Raw genomic sequence first — 20,622 nt, forward strand, 5'->3', positions numbered from 1 at the left:
TGTCATCCCTGGCCATAAGACTGGTGACTGTTTTTATATGTATGCTTTGTAATGTTCATCATTTCCTAAAATTCAATGTCATGTTGAATGTTTATATTTTTTCTTTTTGTAATTTGCGAAACGATTGTTAATTTTGGGAAAATATGTATTGGGAAACGTTAATGCAAATAACACAATTTTACCTTTAAACTAAATTTATATTAAAGCAATGACGAAAATGCGCCTGAGAATTTTCGCTGACATTTATCACGTGGTACATGTTTCTTTTCTCAGCTGGACACAGCAATCAAAAACGTTTTTGCAATAAATAATGCATGTTTTAATCAAACGGGATGAATGTCTTTTTATTAGTCAGAAGCCCCTTTCTTAAAATTAGTTAATATTTAAAAACGTAAGTCATGTTAACTTTTTAAACGCCCATGTATATGGTTCAGTGAAGGATTTGTTTTTTGAGCCACCAAGCGCCCAAACAATTTCATGTCTCATTATGCCCCATTAATTGCTGTAATTTTTGGATAATTGCTATTAATGTGTTTTTGTGGAATTATTATATTCGTATTTATAAAGTTATGTAATTAAATGATGCTATTTAAACATTAAACCGCTAGTCACATTTGACACCCAGTGGCGTAGAAAGTGCTGCTGTGAATAATCTTCCCATTTTAGCTGTGTGGGTGTGTGTGGAAAGTGCTGCTGTGAATGTTTTGCTGAGTGAATGATGGCGTGCCTGCTGGAGGCCCCTTTACGCATCAGCGTGTTATCTGTGAGTCTCTCTGATTATAAACATCAAAATCTAACATTTTCACCTTGAGATAACTTAAACATAAATTCGACCCGTTAGATAGACTTTAGAGAGCGGTCTGATATTAAACTGTGTGGTTTATAATGGCTGGCTGTTTGTTTATGTGGCTAATAGTAGAACTGAATGTGCTTTGAACTGTCAAATCAAAGTTATACTTAGTTTTCAGTCTTTATGTAGAGCTCAGGCTCTGAAACCAAATTCATACATGCTTAATATTATTTGACAAGAAGGTTAAATAATGATCTGGTGGGCAAATGTGCTGGAAACGCCCCCCTTTTGACAGTCCTGTAGTCTTGTACTGGGTGTTTTGACACATGTTGATCAACCATTACTATGATAGTACTATGGTACAGTATCACATGACAATACCACGGTACATTGTTGCATAGCATTGTAATGAATGATTACCATGTTTATATGCCCTGATATTATTAACATGGTACATTCGAGGTACTTTAAAGAATACTATGACACCAAAATATGCTAATACCATGGTTGCTTTTTATAAAGGAAAACTTTCAGACCTTAACCTTGCTGTTTTGTTGACACTGACCTCCTAATATCTAAAACGCCAGGGAGTACAATTCTGCGTGTCTGTTGTTTAAACCTATTGTCTGTAGTTTTTCTATCCAGTTCTTGTATTTTTTCCTCTGAGACAATCAAAACTACACAGAGATACATTAAGGTGATGGTGTTGAAGCTTTTACCCTTGTTTCTATGAGAAAGCATGTTTACACTTTTAAGAAAGATAAATTCATTTGTGTTTGATCACCACATTTATTATTTTATTCATATATAAACTTGCGCTCTCTAAAACCTTAAACAAAAGTATTTTCTATTTCATTAAGGACCATGTTTATTAAAAGTCACCATGTCAACAGAGACTTTGATGTTAAGTGTGTGTTTTAGGAATGCATAACGATTAATCGCGATTAATCTATAGCAGAATAAAAGTTTTCTTAACATCATATATGTAACTGTGTATAATAACTTTGTATAGATAAATGCACATGCATGCATGTACATATTTAAGAAATGTTTACATGTGCATTAGGGGTGGAACAATACATGTATTCGTTTCGAACCGAATCGGTACGGGGGTCACGGTTCGGTGCATGAATTTAAACGGAGAATACACGGTATGAAAATAAAAAAACTTGCGTGCAAAATAATTAATGTAATGCGGAACTACTGTTAGATACGCGGGTTCTTTATGGACAGCTAATCTGTTGCCCCGCTTTAGCTCTGAAGCTCTGATTGGCGCCGATGCAGCCGAGCTCCGCCTATGTATGCGCTCTATCAGAGCCCGTCTACATTCTCTGGCACTCTGCATTTTTTGTTACGTCGAAGCCGGTCCAGTCAGTTGAGCGAGCAGCGATAGCGAGGATGGCAAGCCTCTTTAAGATTGCAAGTTTGGCAAAACTTCAGTTTTCCAGTCAGTTACAGTAGTACAGGCGAGAGAGTGGTGGAAAAGACGAGGACTTTGCATCGGCGTTGTTCAGCAGTTGTTAGATATGTGAGTGGAAATATCAGGGCTCTCAAGTCTCACGCATTCACCTTGACACGCATTTCAGTCAGTTCAAACGCCACACTTTGTATTTCTCACGCTGAGAAGTAGGAGATAAAATGTCCTGCTATATACAACAGGCATACGCAGGGCAGTTCTGTCGAGTTCAGCTGCTTTTTTTAAAGTGTGCTGTGCTCAACTTTACGCAGCGCCATCAGCGTCAGAGTACCGCGAGAAATCTTGCGGAGGAGGCTGATTTCAAATCGCTCTCGCGTTACTCTGACGTCATCCACTTGTCCTTTCTTGCAGCGCCTCGTGAAGTCGTACACCCCTATTAATTCATCCTACAAGCCTATTTTTTTGTTCTTTAGTACATTAATATGAAATAAGGCCAAAATTTAATTTTAAAATGTATTTAGGTAACACTTGTAATACATTTGAACCCATATTTGTATGAAAGATGAGTACAAGATTACTTAAAGTGGTATGTTAAATGCATTTCAGTTCATATTCATGACATCTCAAAATAACACTGATAAGGACACCTATGTTTTTAAGATTAGCTTAAGTAGGCTACTAAAAAAATGCCGCCTTCATTTTTGTTTTGCTTTTCCCTCCATTGTACCGAAAGTGAATCGAACCGTGGCGCCTGAACCGAGGTACGAACCGAACCGGGACTTCTGTGTACCGTTCCACCCCTAATGTGCATATACAGTTGTATATTTATTTACAACTTATTAGGGATGCACCGATACTGGTATTGGGTATCGGCCTCGATATACCACATTTTCTAAAGTACCCGTTAGGGATGCTTAACGATTAATCGCGATTAATCGTTAGCAGAATAAAAGTTTTTGTCTACATCATATATGTGTGCGAACTGTGTATAACAACTCTGCATAAATAAATGTACACACATGCATGTATATGTTTTAGAAATATTTACATGTGTATATACATTTGTATATTTATGTATAATTTATATTATATATAAATATAAATACTTAATATATACTTTTTTTTCTTAAAATTATACATGAATGTGTTCATATTTATATATATATACATATTTATTATACACAGTTTACACACATATGTGATGTAAACAAAAACTTTTATTCTGCTAACGATTAATCGCGATTAATTGTTTAGCATCCCTAGTACCCGTACTCGTTTAAAGTCCCCCGATACCGGGGATCGATACCACGGTCTGAGAAATGTCTATGTTTGAGCAGCGTGTAAGGGGTTAATGCCTCTTGTGTTGTCCAAAGAGGCAGAGTTTACAACAACCTGAAAAAAAAATACTTGAGTTGCACTGTCACTGTTTACATTTTTTTATTTATAATTATTTATTCTGTAATGTGTTGCATACAACATGCTTTTCATTTTAAATAAATGTTTTTAATTCCAAACTAGTCCCTTGTTTTTTTGTTAAATTATATGACTAAAGCTGTTACCTGTACATTTAAATATTATTTTTTATTAAGTACTCGGTATCAGTATTGGCAAGTACTGAAATGCAAGTACTCGTACTCGCATTCCAAAAAAATGGTATCGGTGCATCCCTACAATTTATATTATACATAAATACTTGATATATAAATACGGTATATATTTTTTTCTTAGAACTAATACATGCATGTGTGCATATTTATATATACATAATTATTATACACAGTTCACATATATGATGTAAACAAAAACTTTTATTCTGCTGTAGATTAATCGTTATGCATCCCTAGTTGAACTATAAAACTTTTTTGGACTTGAACATAAGGGTAAAGGAATAAGGTACTGTGTAATTTTTATGGTTAAATTTCTCCTAACCTGGTTTATGTGTGGAGACTGTAAACCTTTAAAACATGGCTGTTTGAGCATATTACTTGCCTATTTGTGCCTTAACCAACGGGATGCATTTGGGGCTATTTTTATGTCTGAAATAGGTAAAGTCTTCGAAAAAGTCAATAAATAAACAGTTCTGTGTGTTGCAGAAATGACACTATAGCTTTAAACCTTCAGTAAAAAGTTATAAAGATCATCTGTGTTAATTTTTACATAATTGCAGAAATACCCAGCGATGCGTCTTGTAAACTCCGGTCTTCTGTAACTTGCCAACATAACTGAAAGAACAAACTATCCCTGATATAAATATTTTGTATTTTTTTCAATTTTATTATTGCATCCAATGCAAATGGTTGCAATTTGAGTTTTTTCTTCAAAAAATTTTCAAACACTTGTAAATTAATGGTGTTATGTTTGATTTGTCACTGCATTTTTTTGCATTTTCATCTAAACAATGTCCAGTACCTCATACAAACCCCTTACTCACAAAACTAATAGTTAATAAGTAGCCATCAGAGAATTCTGTACGGTTGGGCCATTTCAGATTTATATAATACTGCTATAATAATTACATTGCTCAGATATCAGTACAGGTTAAACCTGTACTGCAGATCTTATTTATTTATATGTTTAAATTCACAGTTAGCGAAGTGAATTAATCATCGTTTTGAAACATGTAATGACTTGGCAGTGCTTGTAGATTTCATAGACACTTTGGTATGTCAGGGCTGAAATCTGACCATCACTGACCATCTTTCCCCTGTTTCTCCGGCCTGAAATCGACTTCTCCGCCTGCTCAAGCTAACATTGCCGCGTGAGGTGTAATCTGCTCCCCTTCTAGAAATTTCTATCAACAGCCAGCAACTGTAAGGATAAACAGAGTGAATGACTGTTGTGACTTTGTGAGACAAGACATGAGGCTATGGGACGACTATGAGGGCTTGTGGCCCGTTTCAAAACCACAGGAGGGATGAGATTGCTGAATCATTTTTGTACTGTCATTTGTCGCCATGCAGGAAGTCACAGCCACGAGTCGCCACTATGTTGACCGGCTTTTCGACCCGGACCCACAAAACGTGCTGCAGGGAGTCATGTGAGTAAACAACCATGTGTCCTTCATAGGTCACACTTTATTGTTATATGATATAAAGGTGAGGCTGTGTGGTGTGTATGACTTTTAGAGAATAAGTGTTTTACGACAGTAGTGTTGAAAGAGTGTTCGAATGTGACTCGAGTCTCTTCATCTTTATTTTTAACTTGGAGCTTCAGCTCTGGTTACTGTAACTCTGTGTTTCCCGACTCCAACAGTCCTACTTTTCCAGAAATGTATGAGAGAAAACATCAGCCAGACTTAAGTAGATCTCAATGGTTGTACTTTTCTGATTGATGATTACAGTGACCATGAGACAGATCTTCTTGGAGTCTTTCAAGTTATGGTTGCGTACATTGAAGCCACCAGTTGGGATTGGTCATATTCAGTGCTTTTGAGTCTAAAATTATTTCTAATTATCTCATGATGAATGTTTGAGTAATTTTGGTCCAAATTAAATGTGCTCACTTGGCAATTATATATTTATTTCTCTCGTCGTCACTTCCTGACAAAGACAGGAAGCTTTTTGGTGCTAATGCAACCAAATGTAGAGAAAAATTGTGCATTAGGTGAGCAATTGTTGATACGTAATCTACTTATATTAGCAATTTCTTGCTGCCAGAGAGAATAATGGATAATTTAGTTTACACAAGTCAAGTCTCTCTTCCCAAATCAGCTTAGATTTTGTCTGGCAAGATGCGAATGATCAGTATACCGATATGTATAAAACAAGTTGTCACTCTGTATAAACAAAAGTTGTTGTCACTATAAACAATGACAAATTCTTGTGATCCGTGCCAATTCGCTTTTATTACTATAATAATTTAATTGACATTCTGCCAACTCTGAAATCTGTGATTAAATAAATGTAACTGTCTTTGTCAAAAAGTAAAAAATTATAAATTGTCATTATTCAAATGTAAAACAGGTCATAAACGGCTAAAGCAAAATACGATCGGCACAGGTAGATTTATGCCCATTACCCAGATTTTGTTTTGCGTTTCATTTAAACGCCTTAACTGGCTTTCTCGCAGTTTTGTTTACATTACAAACGGAAGTAAGTGTTAAGTAACCCATAAATGTCTGCTCTCGACTTATGCAGTTGACCAAGAAACTGCAAAATTAAAAACTTGTGTTACATTTACTGGTTCTGCAGACATTATTCAGACAGATTTCCTACAAGGAAATCGGTACTTTCACGTGCGCACACGCCATAGTTTCACGTGGGCACACGCCATAGTTTCACGTGGGCACACGGCATAGTTTCACGTGGGCACACGCTATAGTTTCACGTGTGCATGCGAAACTAAACTTTATTTAATTTTTGCTCCATGTCCCCTTAGAGGCTCCGTAGATTTGCATGTAAATGCTTAAAAACCTTTTTCTAAAATAAGCATATTTTGATATTTTGTGCATGTAAACCCACTCAGTGTGTGATAGCGATGTGTTTGGTACAGTAAATTGTGTAATGTTTTTGGATTTGTATTGACAGTGACATGAAGAACGCTGTCATCGGAAATAACAAGCAAAAGGCCAACCTGATTGTCCTGGGAGCTGTGCCGAGGTAGGTTTGTCTACTTCATCCCACTGTCCCAATAAAGTAAAAGTACAGTGATGTAGCAAATCAGAATAAAGAATAAGCACACTGTCGCTTCATGAGGGCAGATTAAAAATTCATTTGGTCAGTTTTATAATCTGAGCAAATTTGGTGGTAGAAATACTGTAGTTTCATCAGGATAGTTCATTAAAATTGGGATCAGCCAATATCCTAAGCAAATATTTAAAGGACAAGTTCAGTATTTTACACTCAAAACCCCTGCTTTCAGATTGTTTATGATGAAATAGAATGGTTTTGACTGAAATTTGGACACATATGACGCTGGCCCGAGACTCCTCCGGTGCTCGTTGTTTCTCCCTCCACCTCTACAATGGCTGCATAGGTGCACTAGAACAATCCTTCCTAAAATGCATTAAACTTTCGTTTGCAAAGACGTGAAACTCACCGAATCATCAGGGGTGTTCACTGATATGCTCACAGAAAAATCGCTGCAAAAGATGCTTTCCAACAGGTGTTTTAGCATTTGTTGTAAACTTCTGGAACTATTTTTCCAAAAGCCTCACACCCGTACATTCTTTCGTTGAGAGCTTGAATAATAGACACTCCAGCCCAGTTGGTGGCGATAATCCACCTTTGCCAATTGCAAGAATACAAACAACGTTCCCGGCGTGGAGTAATACCGTACATCACAGCACATCTAATACAAGTCAATGGAGTTGGACAAAAACTACGATAAAACCTGTTGGAGGGCATCTTTTGCAGCGATTTTTGGGGGGGCATGTTAGTGAGCACCCCTGGCCACTCGGTGCGTTTCACGTCTTTGTAAACGAAAGTTTAATGCAATTTAGGAAGGATTGTTCCAGTGCACCTATACAACCATTGTAGAGAGGGGTGATACAACAAACACCCGAAAATTCTCGAGACAGCATCATATGTCCAAATTTCAGTCAAAACCGTTCTATTTCATCATAAACAATCTGAAAACAGGGCTTTAAGTGTAAAATACCGAACTTGTCCTTTAAACCAAATGATTTGTTGACCTTGCCGTGACAAATGGGATTAGATAGAAGTAATGTTTAGGCAAAGTTTTCAAGAACTAGATAAAGGGGTTTGTAGACTTTTCTCAGTAAGTGTGCCAAATTTTCCAGCTTTCCTCTAAATGGTTGGATTGGCTCATCTCAGCTTCAGTGCCAGAGAAAGAAGAAAACTAACAAAAACAAAGTGCATATATTTTAGTGCTTGACACCTTAATAATAACAAATTCAAAAGACACAGCAGGGGCTTTACATATCAGATCCTGCTAATTTCCTTTTTTGCCTTTATGGCCTGGTTTCACAGACAAGGCTTAGCTAAAGCCAGAACTAGGCCTTAGTTAAATTAAAGGAAAACACCACCGGTTTTTAATATTTTACTATGGTCTTACCTCAACTTAGATGAATTAATACATACCTATCTTTTTTCAATGTGTGCACTTTTAGTCTTTGTACAGCGCTTCTTGAATGTGTTAGCATTTAGCCTAACCCCATTCATTCCTATGACTCCAAACAAAACTTTTATTTTGTGCTACCATACTTACACGTGTAACTACTCATGCAATAGTCTTTAAATATTGAAAACATGGAAGTGTTTTTGGCTTCTAAATTCATCCCTGTTTGGAGCCACATGAATCAATGGGGCTAGGCTAAATGCTAACACATTCACAAGGCGCTGTACAAAGAGTGCATGCTGTAAAAGTGCACGCATTGAAAAAAGATAGGTATGTATTAATTCGTCTAAGTTGAGATAAGAACATAGTAAAATATTGAAAAACTGTGTTTTCCTTTAAGATGTTTATCTTTTATAAACATGCATAGAAAAAGACATTACTGGTGTGTTTCTTGAGGCAAATCAATGGCACTGGCATATTTTAAGATCTGTTATTGCAAGTTATTTTCATTTGAGACAACTGAAATATCTCGGTTTATGTGTCATTTTTAAATTCTGATGTTGTTTACTGTGTGTGTGTGTGTGTGTGTGTGTGTGTGTGTGTGTGTGTGTGTGTGTGTGTGTGTGTGTGTGTGTGTGTGTGTGTGTGTGTGTGTGTAGACTGCTTTATCTTCTCCAGCAGAGCTCATCCAGTCTAGAGTTGAGGACTGAATGTGCAGTTGTGTTGGGCAGTCTGGCCATGGGCACAGAAAACAACATCAAGTCCCTGGTAGACTGTCACATCATCCCAGCCTTGCTGCAGGGTACTCGCTTTATCACTCGCTTACCCTGTCTCATTCCCTGTTATAAATATAAACCTCTGTGCTAATGTATTTATCTTAGTATTGCACTGATTCACCGTGTTTTCTGCTTGTGTAGGTCTATTGTGTTCAGATCTGATCTTCATTGAAGCATGTCTGCGCTGTTTAAGAACCGTTTTCATAAGTCCAGTTACACCAGTCCAGCTACTTTACACAGTAAGACTACTTCACCATCACACCACTTATACACTGTACTCATTAACATTGGTTTTGTGCTAGCATTGTTTAAAGATTTGGCATATGCAGTGGTTAACAGAAGTGTATTATGTTTTTTTTATCAGGACCCCAGTGTGATCCCTCATCTCATGTCTCTGTTGAGTCAATCACAGCACACACAGGAATACATCACACAAATCTTTGCTCACTGCTGCAAGGTATCACATTCACAGCTCGGGTTTATCACACATTAAATATGCATTTATTCAAACTTTTGAAACTCTTAAAGTGAGAAATAGTTCACCCAGAAAGAAGATTTTCTTGATAAATGATGGTGAGCACACGGTACCCATTACCATAGCTACCACAGTAGGAAAAACAAATACTGTAGAAGTCAGTGGGTACCGTCAACTGTGTGCTTACCAGCATTTATCAAAAAAATCTTCTTTCGTGTTCAACAGAAGAAACAAACTCATACAGGTTTAAATCAATATGAAGGTGAGTAAATTATGACATCCCTTTAAGTTTTGTTTGTATGCAGGATCAGAGATTCTGTAAAAATATGATCAAACTTGATCGTATTGCTGTTACTTTCAATAAACATCATTAAAATAAAAGGTTCCAACAATTGAAACACAAAAACTTAAAGCATTTTAAATGCAAGCATTTATTCACCCACATGTCATTCCAAACACAAATGTGACCATGGACCACAAAACCAGTCATAAGTAGCATGGGCAGGGCTCCAGACTAACTTTTTTCACTAGGAGTACAGTGCCCCAAACTGAAAATTTTAGGGGCGCCAGCAGAAAATTTAGGGGCACACACCAAAAATCAACATGCTTACCAAATATTTACATTTCTACTAACGTCCACTGTATTACTAATAAATACTTTAATAATAGATGTAGAAAGTACAATGTGCTGTTTCAAATTCAGTGTCACATCACAAAAAAAGGTCAAATTTACTGGTCGCACATGTGCGACTGGATGTAAAATTCAGTGACGCACTATTAAATTTTGGTGGCAGTCTGGAGCCCTGATGGGTATTTGTAGCAATAGCTAAAAATACATTGTATTGGTCAAAATTATTGATTGTTTTATGGCAAAAATCATATAGGATATTGAGTAAAGATCCTGTTCCATGAAGATGTTTTGCAAATTTCTTACCAAAAATATATCAAAAATTGAATTGATCATTAGTAACATGTGTTGGTTAGGACATCATTTGGACAACTTTATAGGCGATTTTCTCAATATTTTGATTTTTTAATTGTTGTTTATCAGCCAAATATTGTCCTATCCTAACAAACCATGCATCAATGGAAAGCTTATTTATTCACTTTTTGTATGATGTATAAATCTTAATTTCAAAAATTGACCCTTATGACTAGCTTTGTGGTCCATGGTCACAAAAAAGTTTGAGGAATGCTAAAAATGGAACTTGCTTTGCCTCTTATTCATTCTTGTTTGCATACATTGCAATAACATCAAGCAGAACGTTCTTCAAAACATATTATGTGTTTAAAAAAAGAAAGAATATAAAAAATAGTTTTTTATAAACTACAGATTAAACCACATTAAAATAACCTCTTCTAAATTAGTTTGTTGTTTTAGTTTATTAGTGAAATAAATGTATCTCTTCTGCCTGTGTGTCCAGACTCCAGAACATCAGACAGTTTTGTTCAACCATGGTGCCATCCAGAACATTGCTCCACTTCTGATTTCTCCCTCCTATAAGGTACAAAACATAAGAGAACTCATCTCATGTACACTGGCCAAACTTGCGCAATGTCTGAATAACATCATAAGCACATGCTGTTTATTATTCATAATCTGCAGATGATTTAAAAATATCCCCTTTCATTCTGTTACTGTTACTGCCTATTTCTAGCACTAGGATCTTTCATAATAACATATTACAGGCGAGTTGCTTTTTACGGACGTCGAGAGAGGCCATGTAATAAATATTATTTTTGCTTGCTTGTTTTCTTATGATCTCAAGATAACAAAAGTTGTTTTCTCGTGATGTGATTAAACCTTATGTGTACTGGATAGAACATGATTTTTTTTTGTTGTTTGTTAGTTTTTTGGAGACAGCAAAAGCATATTTAACCGAAATTAGCATGAATTAACAAATTAGATTGTACTTGGATCAGGAATTTCGCTCAAGATATAATAGATGTCAGTATTTGACAATTTGATAGTTGTGAATTTAGGGACTGTCTCTAAAGTTACACAATAATATACAGGTTTCTTCTTTAAATGACTTTCAGTCAACAAACAGTCACAAAACCAACTGTAGGCCTACAGTGTTCATGTGGTTGTACATTGCAATTTTAGAGATGGTCCCTAAATTCACGAACATCAACATCCAACATTATTTATTTATTTGTTTAGTTCATTGTGGGCAGTTATTAGCTACACTTGGGGTAATGGCGAAGACCCAAACTCGTATGCATCAGCAGTCCACTTCTAAACACCCAAAATATTATGGAGACGGAAATTACATCATGACACGAGATTGGGATTTTGTCAGAATAACAAAAAAAACACTTGTGAAAACAAGAAAGTAAAAATAATATTATTCTTTATAAGTCTTTTTGGACTTTTAAATGATCAATGGTATTCAGATATAAATCCTTTAAAGCATTCATCCATTTTCTTAAAAAAAATCCTGATAATCCACTCACCACCATGTTATCCAGAATGTTGATGTCTTTCTTTGTTCAGTCGAGAATACATTTTTTTTTTGAGGAAAGCATTCCAGGATTTTTCTTATTTTAATGGACACCAACACTTAAAGGTTCTCTAAGTGAATTCACACGTTTTAGACCATAAAACATTTTTTGTTACATACAGCAAACATCTCCTCACTATCTGCTAGCTTCCTGTCTGCTGATCAAACTGTAAAAATCTCTGTAGACAGCCCAGCCTCCACAAACTGCAATAATAACAAACTGGCCAAACCTACACCAGAAACCATAACAAAGTGTTCTAATCAATAAACGCCAAGAAGGATTTAAGGGTTGGGTTTGAGCGCGTTCATGAAAGCACGGAAGGGAGGGGGAGAAGTTAACTACGCTCAGTTTGTTTGAAAACACATTTCAAAAATCAACACACAAATTCGCTTAGAGAACCTTTAACAGTTTTAATGCAGACTTTAAACGATCCCAAATGAGACATAAGGGTCTTATCTAGAGAAACGATTGTCATTTTTGGAAAGAAAAATAAAAAATCTGCACTTTTAAACCACAACTTAATGTCTTTCTCCGGTCGTACGTAATAAGTCATCACGTCACGAGGTCACGGATGACGTGCGAAACTACGCCACAGTGTTTACAAGTGTGGAGAAAGAGGACCGTTCCGACGTTGTTGTATGTGGAATGATACTAATTAATGTCTTTGTGTCAGTTTATTGTTTAAAATGGTCTGCAAATGTGCGTTTCATATATGTAACACGTGACCTTTCCACGGCATTACGCAATTACGTGAGGTCGTGTTGGTGCGTCACGCAGCCGGAGAAGGAAGAGGAGTTGTGGTGTGAAAGTGCATATTTTTTGTTTTTCTTGCCAAAAATGACAATCTTTCGCTAGATAAGACCCTTATACCTCATTTGGGAGTCCTTTGAAGCTGCAATTTCAAACTGCATTAAAACTGTTAAGTGTTGGGGTCCATTAAAATGAGAAAAATCCTAGAATGTTTTCCTAAAAAAAAAAAAAACATAATTTCTTCATAATTTCTACAGCTTCTTTAGTTGGTGTAATTTGAATGTTTGTGTAAAATGCATGTTATGAGTGTTTTTCTTTTTTCTCCATAGGTACGGATGCAGGCATTAAAGTGTTTCTCAGTCTTGGCCTATGAGAACACTCAGGTGTCTATGACACTGGTGAATGGTAAGTGTGCCCTTGCCTCTCCCTTCTTTTGTTTTCATTTAAACAGCTTTCATTTTGTCCTCTTCCTCTTATATTTTATATCTAATATATTGATGTTCTTTATTGAGTCCTATGGGAACACCTGTCACTCTAGCCACCATTAATAGGATTTAAATATTAATGTTTGTGTATTTGTTTGTGTCAGTGCTTGTAGATGGAGAGCAACTCTCTCAGGTTTTTGTCGGAATGATGCAAAGGGACAAACCAATCGAAATGCAGCTTACAGCTGCCAAATGGTGAGTAAATGTCACTTCTGTTAAAATACATCTCACTCTTGTTCATGCCTTACTTTCCTTCTCACTTTTTCTCTCTCAGTTTAACATACATGTGTCGAGCAGGAGCCATCAGGACGGATGACAGCTGTGTTGTACTAAAGGTACCTCTAAAAATCTGATATATGCAAATGAACCGTAAAGTTTGACGACCCAGGAATCTGATAGATACGTACTCTTTATGGACAGACTCTGCCGTGCCTGGTGCGGATGTGCAGTAAAGAACGGTTACTGGAGGAGCGGGTGGAGGGGGCGGAGACACTGGCTTACCTGATGGAGCCAGACATAGAACTGCAGCGGATCGCCAGCGTCACTGACCATCTCGTGTCCATGCTGGCTGACTACTTTAAATACCCAAGCTCTGTCAGCGCCATCACGGATATTAAGAGGGTGACCAGACCCTTTATATACACTAACACACTCACGCTTTAGTGTGAAATCCAGGTTAAAGCTGCAAAAATCTCGATCTATAGTCCATTTCTGAAACATAAAACGCAACAGTTGTTGTGCGTACGTGTGTTGAATTTAAATGAACTCAATCTGACATTACCCGCAAAATCATACCCGACAGCTTAAATTACAAGCTGACCGTAGCAAATTAGCCTGAGACCCTAATTTTGAATACTGCTATTTTTATGTACCTGCTCATTAACCAATTTTATAACAAGAAAAGTTATCTTTACCAGGTTTTATTTGCTTATTATTAATCCAGACTTGTTTAGTCTAGTTTAACTGTTACGCTTTCTTCCTGTAGCTGGACCATGACCTAAAACATGCACATGAGCTCAGACAGGCAGCTTTCAAACTCTACGCCTCGCTGGGCTCCAATGACGAGGACATCAGGAAGAAGGTGAGACATCAAGGGGCTCATCTGCACCTGCAAAGTGTTTTAGAGATCTGAATGAATCATCGTAGGTTGCATGTGGCTATTAATGCTCCATTGGAGGAGTTTTATCAAACGGCTGTGCTGCATGCAGGTGGATGTTGATGTCTGTGACCTCACGTCTCATTTCTCAATACAGATCACAGAGACGGAGAACATGATGGACAGGATCGTCAGCGGCCTATCAGAATCCAGCATCAAAGTACGGTTAGCAGCAGTCAGGTATGATGAACCTTTTTACTTTCATAGTTATTTCATAGTTGTCTGTCAAAATGTAAAAAACCACAGCAGCTTGTAAATGAGAAAAAAATATATAAACGAGATTTTGTTTTCTATCTCTTTTTTTCTTGTGTAGATGCTTGCACAGTTTATCACGATCTGTACAACAGCTAAGAACGAGTTTTCATGATCATGCAGTATGGAAGCCACTAATGAAGTTATGATGTTTAGATGACTTGAATTGAAACTGAAATTTAACTGAAAGCAAACTAAATGCTTATTTTTTTGTGGGTAGTTATTACAGAATGCGCCGGATGAGGTGCTGGTTATGGCCTCTTCAACACTATGCAACTTACTGCTGGAGTTTTCCCCCAGCAAGGAGGTAAATGACCATGAATTTTACAAACTTTTAGGTAGTGTGTACGCCAAAGCGTTTAAACATGACTTAAAAAAGGCCAGTGACCGGTTGCATAAAAATCGTTAAGTGAGGGTTTCTCTGAAGGACAAAAAATCCCTGAGGGAAGGGATTTCTTTAACAGTACATTCACACGGGGCGAAAGCGTTAACGCTTCCCATTCACTTTTAATTGGTGACGTCATGAATTGCGGATCCGTCGGTGCTGTGTCAGTGTCGTTGCTCCTGGCAGAAGTTGAACATTTCTCAACTTTTCAAGCGGCAATGTTTGCGTCAGCCAGTCAGATCACCTTCTGCAAATAAGCTAGGCAGAGCCAGCCAATAATGTTGATGGAAGACCGGAGCATGTGTTGCAGCCACTGTGTGCCATTGGCTATTGGCCACGTTTCAGAAAAGCCTTTTCTGTCAAGCGTTAACGCTTTTGTCCTGTGTGAATGTATCGTAAGAGCGTTGCAACAAAGGTCTTAACTGTCACCTTTACCTAAGGTTTTATACCTAAGTATTTTACGGTAATCTCCATAGATATGTATAAGGGCTAGATGTGTTACGGCAGAGTCTCTAACGTCTTCACCTGGCAGCCATCTTACCACAGGCAGCTCGCTCACTCGTAGCATTGAGTTTTAATGGTGCAGGAACCTTTAAATGACAATAATTCGCCCAATTTTCAAACGGTTTGGTATCTTATCCTGCGTTTACACCAACCGCGGTAGAGGCGTGAAGCGCCAGTGATTTCAATGTTAAGTCAATGTAGAGACGTGTTGACGCGGGTCTGGAGGTCCCGCGGCGCGAAAGAGGCGTTTGGCGCGGCGCGGAAGACGTGTTTCCGCCTCATTCGCGCGTCTAGCTCGCGCGAAAGGCACAAATTGAGCGCTGTGTACGGTATGCGCGAAATGGTGATTTTTGTGCATTTTGCGGTTCACGCGAATTTGCGGCTTACGCCCGAGTTGAAAAATGTGAACTTTGGCGGAATTTCGTGCCGCGTTAACCAATCAGGAGCCTGCTTGCTGCTGTGGTGGCAACCCCGCCCGGAGTCACTCATTCAAGCAACGCTTAATATTGTCCGTAAGCAGTCACCCGGAGCTATACGACACAAGTTCTTATTTCTATAGAGGAGACAGGAATAAAAAGGACCTCACTTGGAAGAGTGTCAATGAGGACATCGGGCAACCTGGTAATTTATACACATTTCACTTTTGAGTCACGTGACGTTTATCGACCCGCGCCGTTTATTTTCCCCCTATAGAAAGGTAACCAAATACAAACCGGTAACTCTCTCGATAAATGCACATTCAACAACAGTCATCTTGCAAACAGACAACCGCATAGCACATGCCCCTCCCACAAGAAGCGGATTTTGCCTCTGACGTGCGTCAAATGCTTGTTTTTTCCGCGCGTCTACTCCGCTCTACACGCGCGAATGCATTCAAACTGTTCAAGCGGCAAAGTAGGCACGGTAGACGCGATTTTGACGCCTGAAACACGGTTGGTGAAAACTCAGCATTACAAACGTTATTAACGTGGCTATAATTCTGGATGCTTAAACATGTTTCATGAATTTTTTTTGTATAAGTATGCAGTGTCATAGGTACATCTTTGACGTTTAAAACAAACCAAACCATTTGAAAATCGGTAGAAAATTAAGGAAGTTATAGTCATTTAAAAGTACCTGCACCATTAAAACTCAATGGCTGCCAAATGCGGACATTCCAATCAATTGGCCAGCAGCGCGGGCGAGACATCTAGCCTTTATACATAGCTATGGTAATCTCTGCCAAAACACGGCAATGGAGAAGCGGTTGCTATACTTACGAAATCTCACAGCGTAAACAAATCAACGCACGCAGCTCAACAGAAAGTGAAACGTCGCAAATAACAGACTATAAAGTACAGCATGTATAAAACGTCAAAGTAATTCAAACTCAAAGCACTTTAGATTGACTGACGATCAAACCGCTATTCTCCTAATAAATGCGCATCACTTTTCTCTAAGGAATTATTTTGATCGTTAGAAATGCGCATGGGTACTCAATTTTCTTAAATAATCATAAAATCAGCCATTGCATGTGACGTTAAGGGACCTCTTATAGTCCCTTAAATGGGTACTAAGGACTTTGTAGCAATGCATAGCAGAACTTAAGGTAATACTTTAGCATTTAAGGGTAAATACTTATTGACAGCCTTAGGGGTTGTGCACACCAAAACTTTTAAACGCGGCTGGAGGACACCTATTGCCAGCTGTTTTTTCAGCCGAGCTCTGTTTAGCTGTGATACTTGAGCTGTGAGCCGGTTGGTTGTTGTGATACTTGTCTCGCCCTCCTTCACTGTGATTGGATGGCCATGTGAGAACTGACATTGCAAGCGGAGCTTTTCACCCAAAAAACCGCTGAGGGCCGGCTTATTTGAAAAAGGCAGAGTTTCCATTGGAATCAGTTGAAAACATGCACCGACCGCGGGCGTAAAAGCTTTGGTGTGAACACCCCCTTATGGTTCCCTAAGTGAACACTAATATGTTTTTCTTGCAACCCATTTTTTATTAAAGGTACCCTTAACCTTATATTTAAGGGATTTCTTAGCTTAAGGACATTTTTATGCAACCGGGCACTGGCCGACATGCAGAAAAACGTGCGGATTTGGTGTATTCAGACGTGTGTGTGTTTGTACACAGCCTATTTTAGAGTCTGGGGTCATCGAGTTACTATGCAGTCTTACACAAAGCGACAGTCCAGCTCTGAGGGTCAACGGCATCTGGGCTCTCATGGTAAGAGACTGGCTTGTCTAACAGTGCTGTTCACAATGAATCTTAATTTTTTCTAACCATACCAAAACTAAAGTAACATCTCAGCATATATGTAATGTGTGTGTGTAGAATATGGCGTACCAGGCAGATCAAAAGGTGAAAGTGGAGATCGTTCGAGCGTTGGGCACAGAACAGCTCTTTAGACTCCTGTCTGACCCTGATACCAATGTGCTCATGAAAACACTGGGGCTGCTTCGAAATCTACTGTCCACCAGACCGGTAAGACACACATATTAGCTCACTAATTATGGAGGATGGACGTGCGTTTTAGCTTTGTGTGACACACACACACACACACACACACACACACACACAAGGTAACTGTCGCATTGTCTTTGCTAGCATATAGACCAGATCATGAGCTCGCATGGGAAGCAGATAATGCAAGCGGTCACTCTTATCCTGGAGGGAGAACATAGCATAGAGGTCAAAGAGCAGGTGAGATACACAAAAACACTTGGATGAGTTTGTTTGTCGTTTGTGTGTAATAATAACCGTGTTGTCTTTTTGCAGACATTGTGTATATTGGCCAACATCGCTGATGGAAACACAGCCAAGGACCTCATTATGACCAATGACGACATTCTCCAGAAAATCAAATATTATATGGTATGTCAATAGGTCCGATCTTTCAGCTGCTTCTGCTGTCCTTTGTTTGCATTCCTCCATGTTGTTGTTTTTATTCGTGTCTGTGTTTCAGGGACACTCCAATGTGAAGCTGCAGCTGGCCGCCACCTCCTGCGTCTCCAACCTCATCTGGAACGAGGAGGATGGTGAGGAATTGACTAAAAACATTGGCTGTGTCCGAAATAGCCCCCTATACCCTCATTCATTAGTCCACTAAAATAGTTCACTCGAATGAGTGAATGAAATGGTGGGCGCTATCTTTCGCTGAGATGTGAAAATTCATTCGAGCTGTGATCGTACATCGGTTGTACACTCATTATTGTGGTGCATTGTGAGGTTGAATAAGTGCACTCAATAATGTCCACTATGGATGTTCCCACAAATAGTGCATGATTTAAGAGTATGGGGGCTATTTCGGACACAGCCATTGTCCAAAACTGTGCACTGTGATTGTTTTTGGGTGCATAGTTAAATTATGCATATCTATTGTACTTTGGTGTTGTTTATGAGAAATATAGGATTATCCTCTTTTGTAGGCTCACAAGAAAGACAAGACAAACTAAAAGAGATGGGATTTGTTGATATTTTACACAAGCTTACTCTGGCGTCAGATCCAGGCCTCTGTGACGGGTAATATGAAGATTTCATATTCATTTTAGTATTTGCATCTTTGCCACCTTTGTTTTATTTTAACACGCATATCTCTCCCCATTTATCTCTCACAGGGCAAAAACAGCAATGCAGCAGTATTTGGCGTGACCTCAAAGGAAGGTGCGATGTGCCCCGACAACTTAAGGAGGATGTCATCTACTGTGTTTTTGCTTTAGATTTGAGTTTCTTTTTTGCTCTTCCTTTTGGTTTTGTTGCACAAGACACCTTTGGTTGTGGAGACTCCCCGAACGACTTGGTAATCGGAGACACCGTTGCCAGGGGCCACGGCACCTTTTGGGCTCACAGCTACGTTGGTTTAATGTTTTCTGCTGAACTCTCGGAGCTAAGATTTTTGGTTGTTTTTGGACATAATGTGAAGGATTAAGTAACTTCCTCAAAGTGTGTTGCGCCGCCACCTGGTGGTTTGGAGGCTTTGATGCTTTGGACTCCCTTGGAGAAAGCTAACTGACCTCTGTGCTAAGCTTATAGGAGCTTAGTCTCCGTATTTTGGTTTGCTGATTTACTGTTGATGATGTTATTATAACTATAATTATTATTATTATTATTATTATTATTTTAATTGGGACTTGGAAAGCTTAGAAAAAAAGTCTGCTCGTTTTTGTTCTTTTTTGTAGATACATACCTCGTAAATATATATAAATATAAATATATAAATATATTTTTTGGATTTTTAATTTACCCTTTCAGGTTGTTCTTTCCCTTTGTATTTTCCTCTCTGTATTATAGGCTAATGTGGGTTTATGTGGAGAGGCAGCATGTTGGGTTACACACCGAACATTTAATAGAAACCATCCGACCCTAAACAGAAGGTGAAGATTTGTTTGCTTTACCAATAGTTCTCATTTTTATTCACTTTATCTTTACAAGAATTGGTCTTCTCACAACACCTCCTCATAACGTCATCTTTTTGAAGCTCTATAGTGAATGTTTCTACTCAAATATATGCAGGCCTCTGCCATGGAGCAGCCCAATGGTTTGTGTCTTTTTTCCTGGCTTTTTTTTACAACAACAACTTCCATAGTGTTGCGTAGCAGTTAAAGGCAGAGTAGGCAGGTTTAAGTCTAAAAAAAGTCTCAAACACTTTTTCCAAATTTGTTTAAACTGTCTTTATACCAATACATAAAATGTAAGTGCTCTGAAAAGGAGAGTGTGGAGGTTGAGTGTCTGTAGACCTCTCACCACTGTTTTAAACACAACTAATTTTTTCATTCACTCCACTCCCTCCCTTCTGGGTTTCTTCTAAAGCCACGCCCCCAAAACACATGAACGTGCGAGGCTGACCGGCTCTGCTGGGAGAAGCATTTACCTCAGACCAGCGGAGAGGAAGGAGCGCGGTGCATGTAGTAACATCATGTCACAATCACATGTAATAACACACCTAACTTTATCACTATGAATATAAACAGATAGGATGGATTTTAGTACTCACTATTAAGCTAGCATATCGATACTGGTAAAGTTTAAAATATATTTTGTTTGATTCGGTAACGAACAAGCTAAATGTATAAGACAAAGCTAAAACAGGTTGCATTGATACAAGTTTTTTTATTACCATCAGTTAAC

General features: G+C 38.2%; 1 protein-coding gene across 3 annotated transcripts; it reads left to right on the forward strand.

The window, feature by feature from the left end:
- The first annotated feature begins 625 nt into the window (after nucleotides 1–625).
- armc8 (armadillo repeat containing 8) lies at nucleotides 626–19,733 on the forward strand. Of its 3 annotated transcripts, none has more exons than XM_073855184.1 (22): nucleotides 626–763; nucleotides 5,168–5,244; nucleotides 6,734–6,805; nucleotides 8,885–9,027; nucleotides 9,143–9,240; nucleotides 9,366–9,458; nucleotides 10,901–10,981; nucleotides 13,061–13,136; nucleotides 13,321–13,411; nucleotides 13,491–13,551; nucleotides 13,637–13,837; nucleotides 14,202–14,297; nucleotides 14,470–14,552; nucleotides 14,686–14,765; nucleotides 14,843–14,931; nucleotides 17,629–17,721; nucleotides 17,830–17,979; nucleotides 18,103–18,198; nucleotides 18,274–18,369; nucleotides 18,461–18,533; nucleotides 18,906–19,017; nucleotides 19,113–19,733. In XM_073855184.1, exons 1-22 carry the CDS (start codon nucleotides 716–718, stop codon nucleotides 19,144–19,146), a joined length of 2,043 nt encoding a protein of 680 aa, XP_073711285.1. In that variant the 5' UTR covers nucleotides 626–715; the 3' UTR covers nucleotides 19,147–19,733. The 3 variants fall into 3 exon arrangements, with proteins under 3 accessions (XP_073711285.1, XP_073711286.1, XP_073711287.1); XM_073855185.1 differs by having other exon boundaries at nucleotides 627–763; nucleotides 18,924–19,017; XM_073855186.1 differs by lacking the exon at nucleotides 626–763 and adding an exon at nucleotides 4,999–5,017.
- The last annotated feature ends 889 nt before the right edge of the window (nucleotides 19,734–20,622 follow it).

The sequence above is a fragment of the Misgurnus anguillicaudatus genome, chromosome 17 (assembly GCF_027580225.2).
Source record: "Misgurnus anguillicaudatus chromosome 17, ASM2758022v2, whole genome shotgun sequence".
Lineage (NCBI taxonomy): Eukaryota > Metazoa > Chordata > Actinopteri > Cypriniformes > Cobitidae > Misgurnus > Misgurnus anguillicaudatus.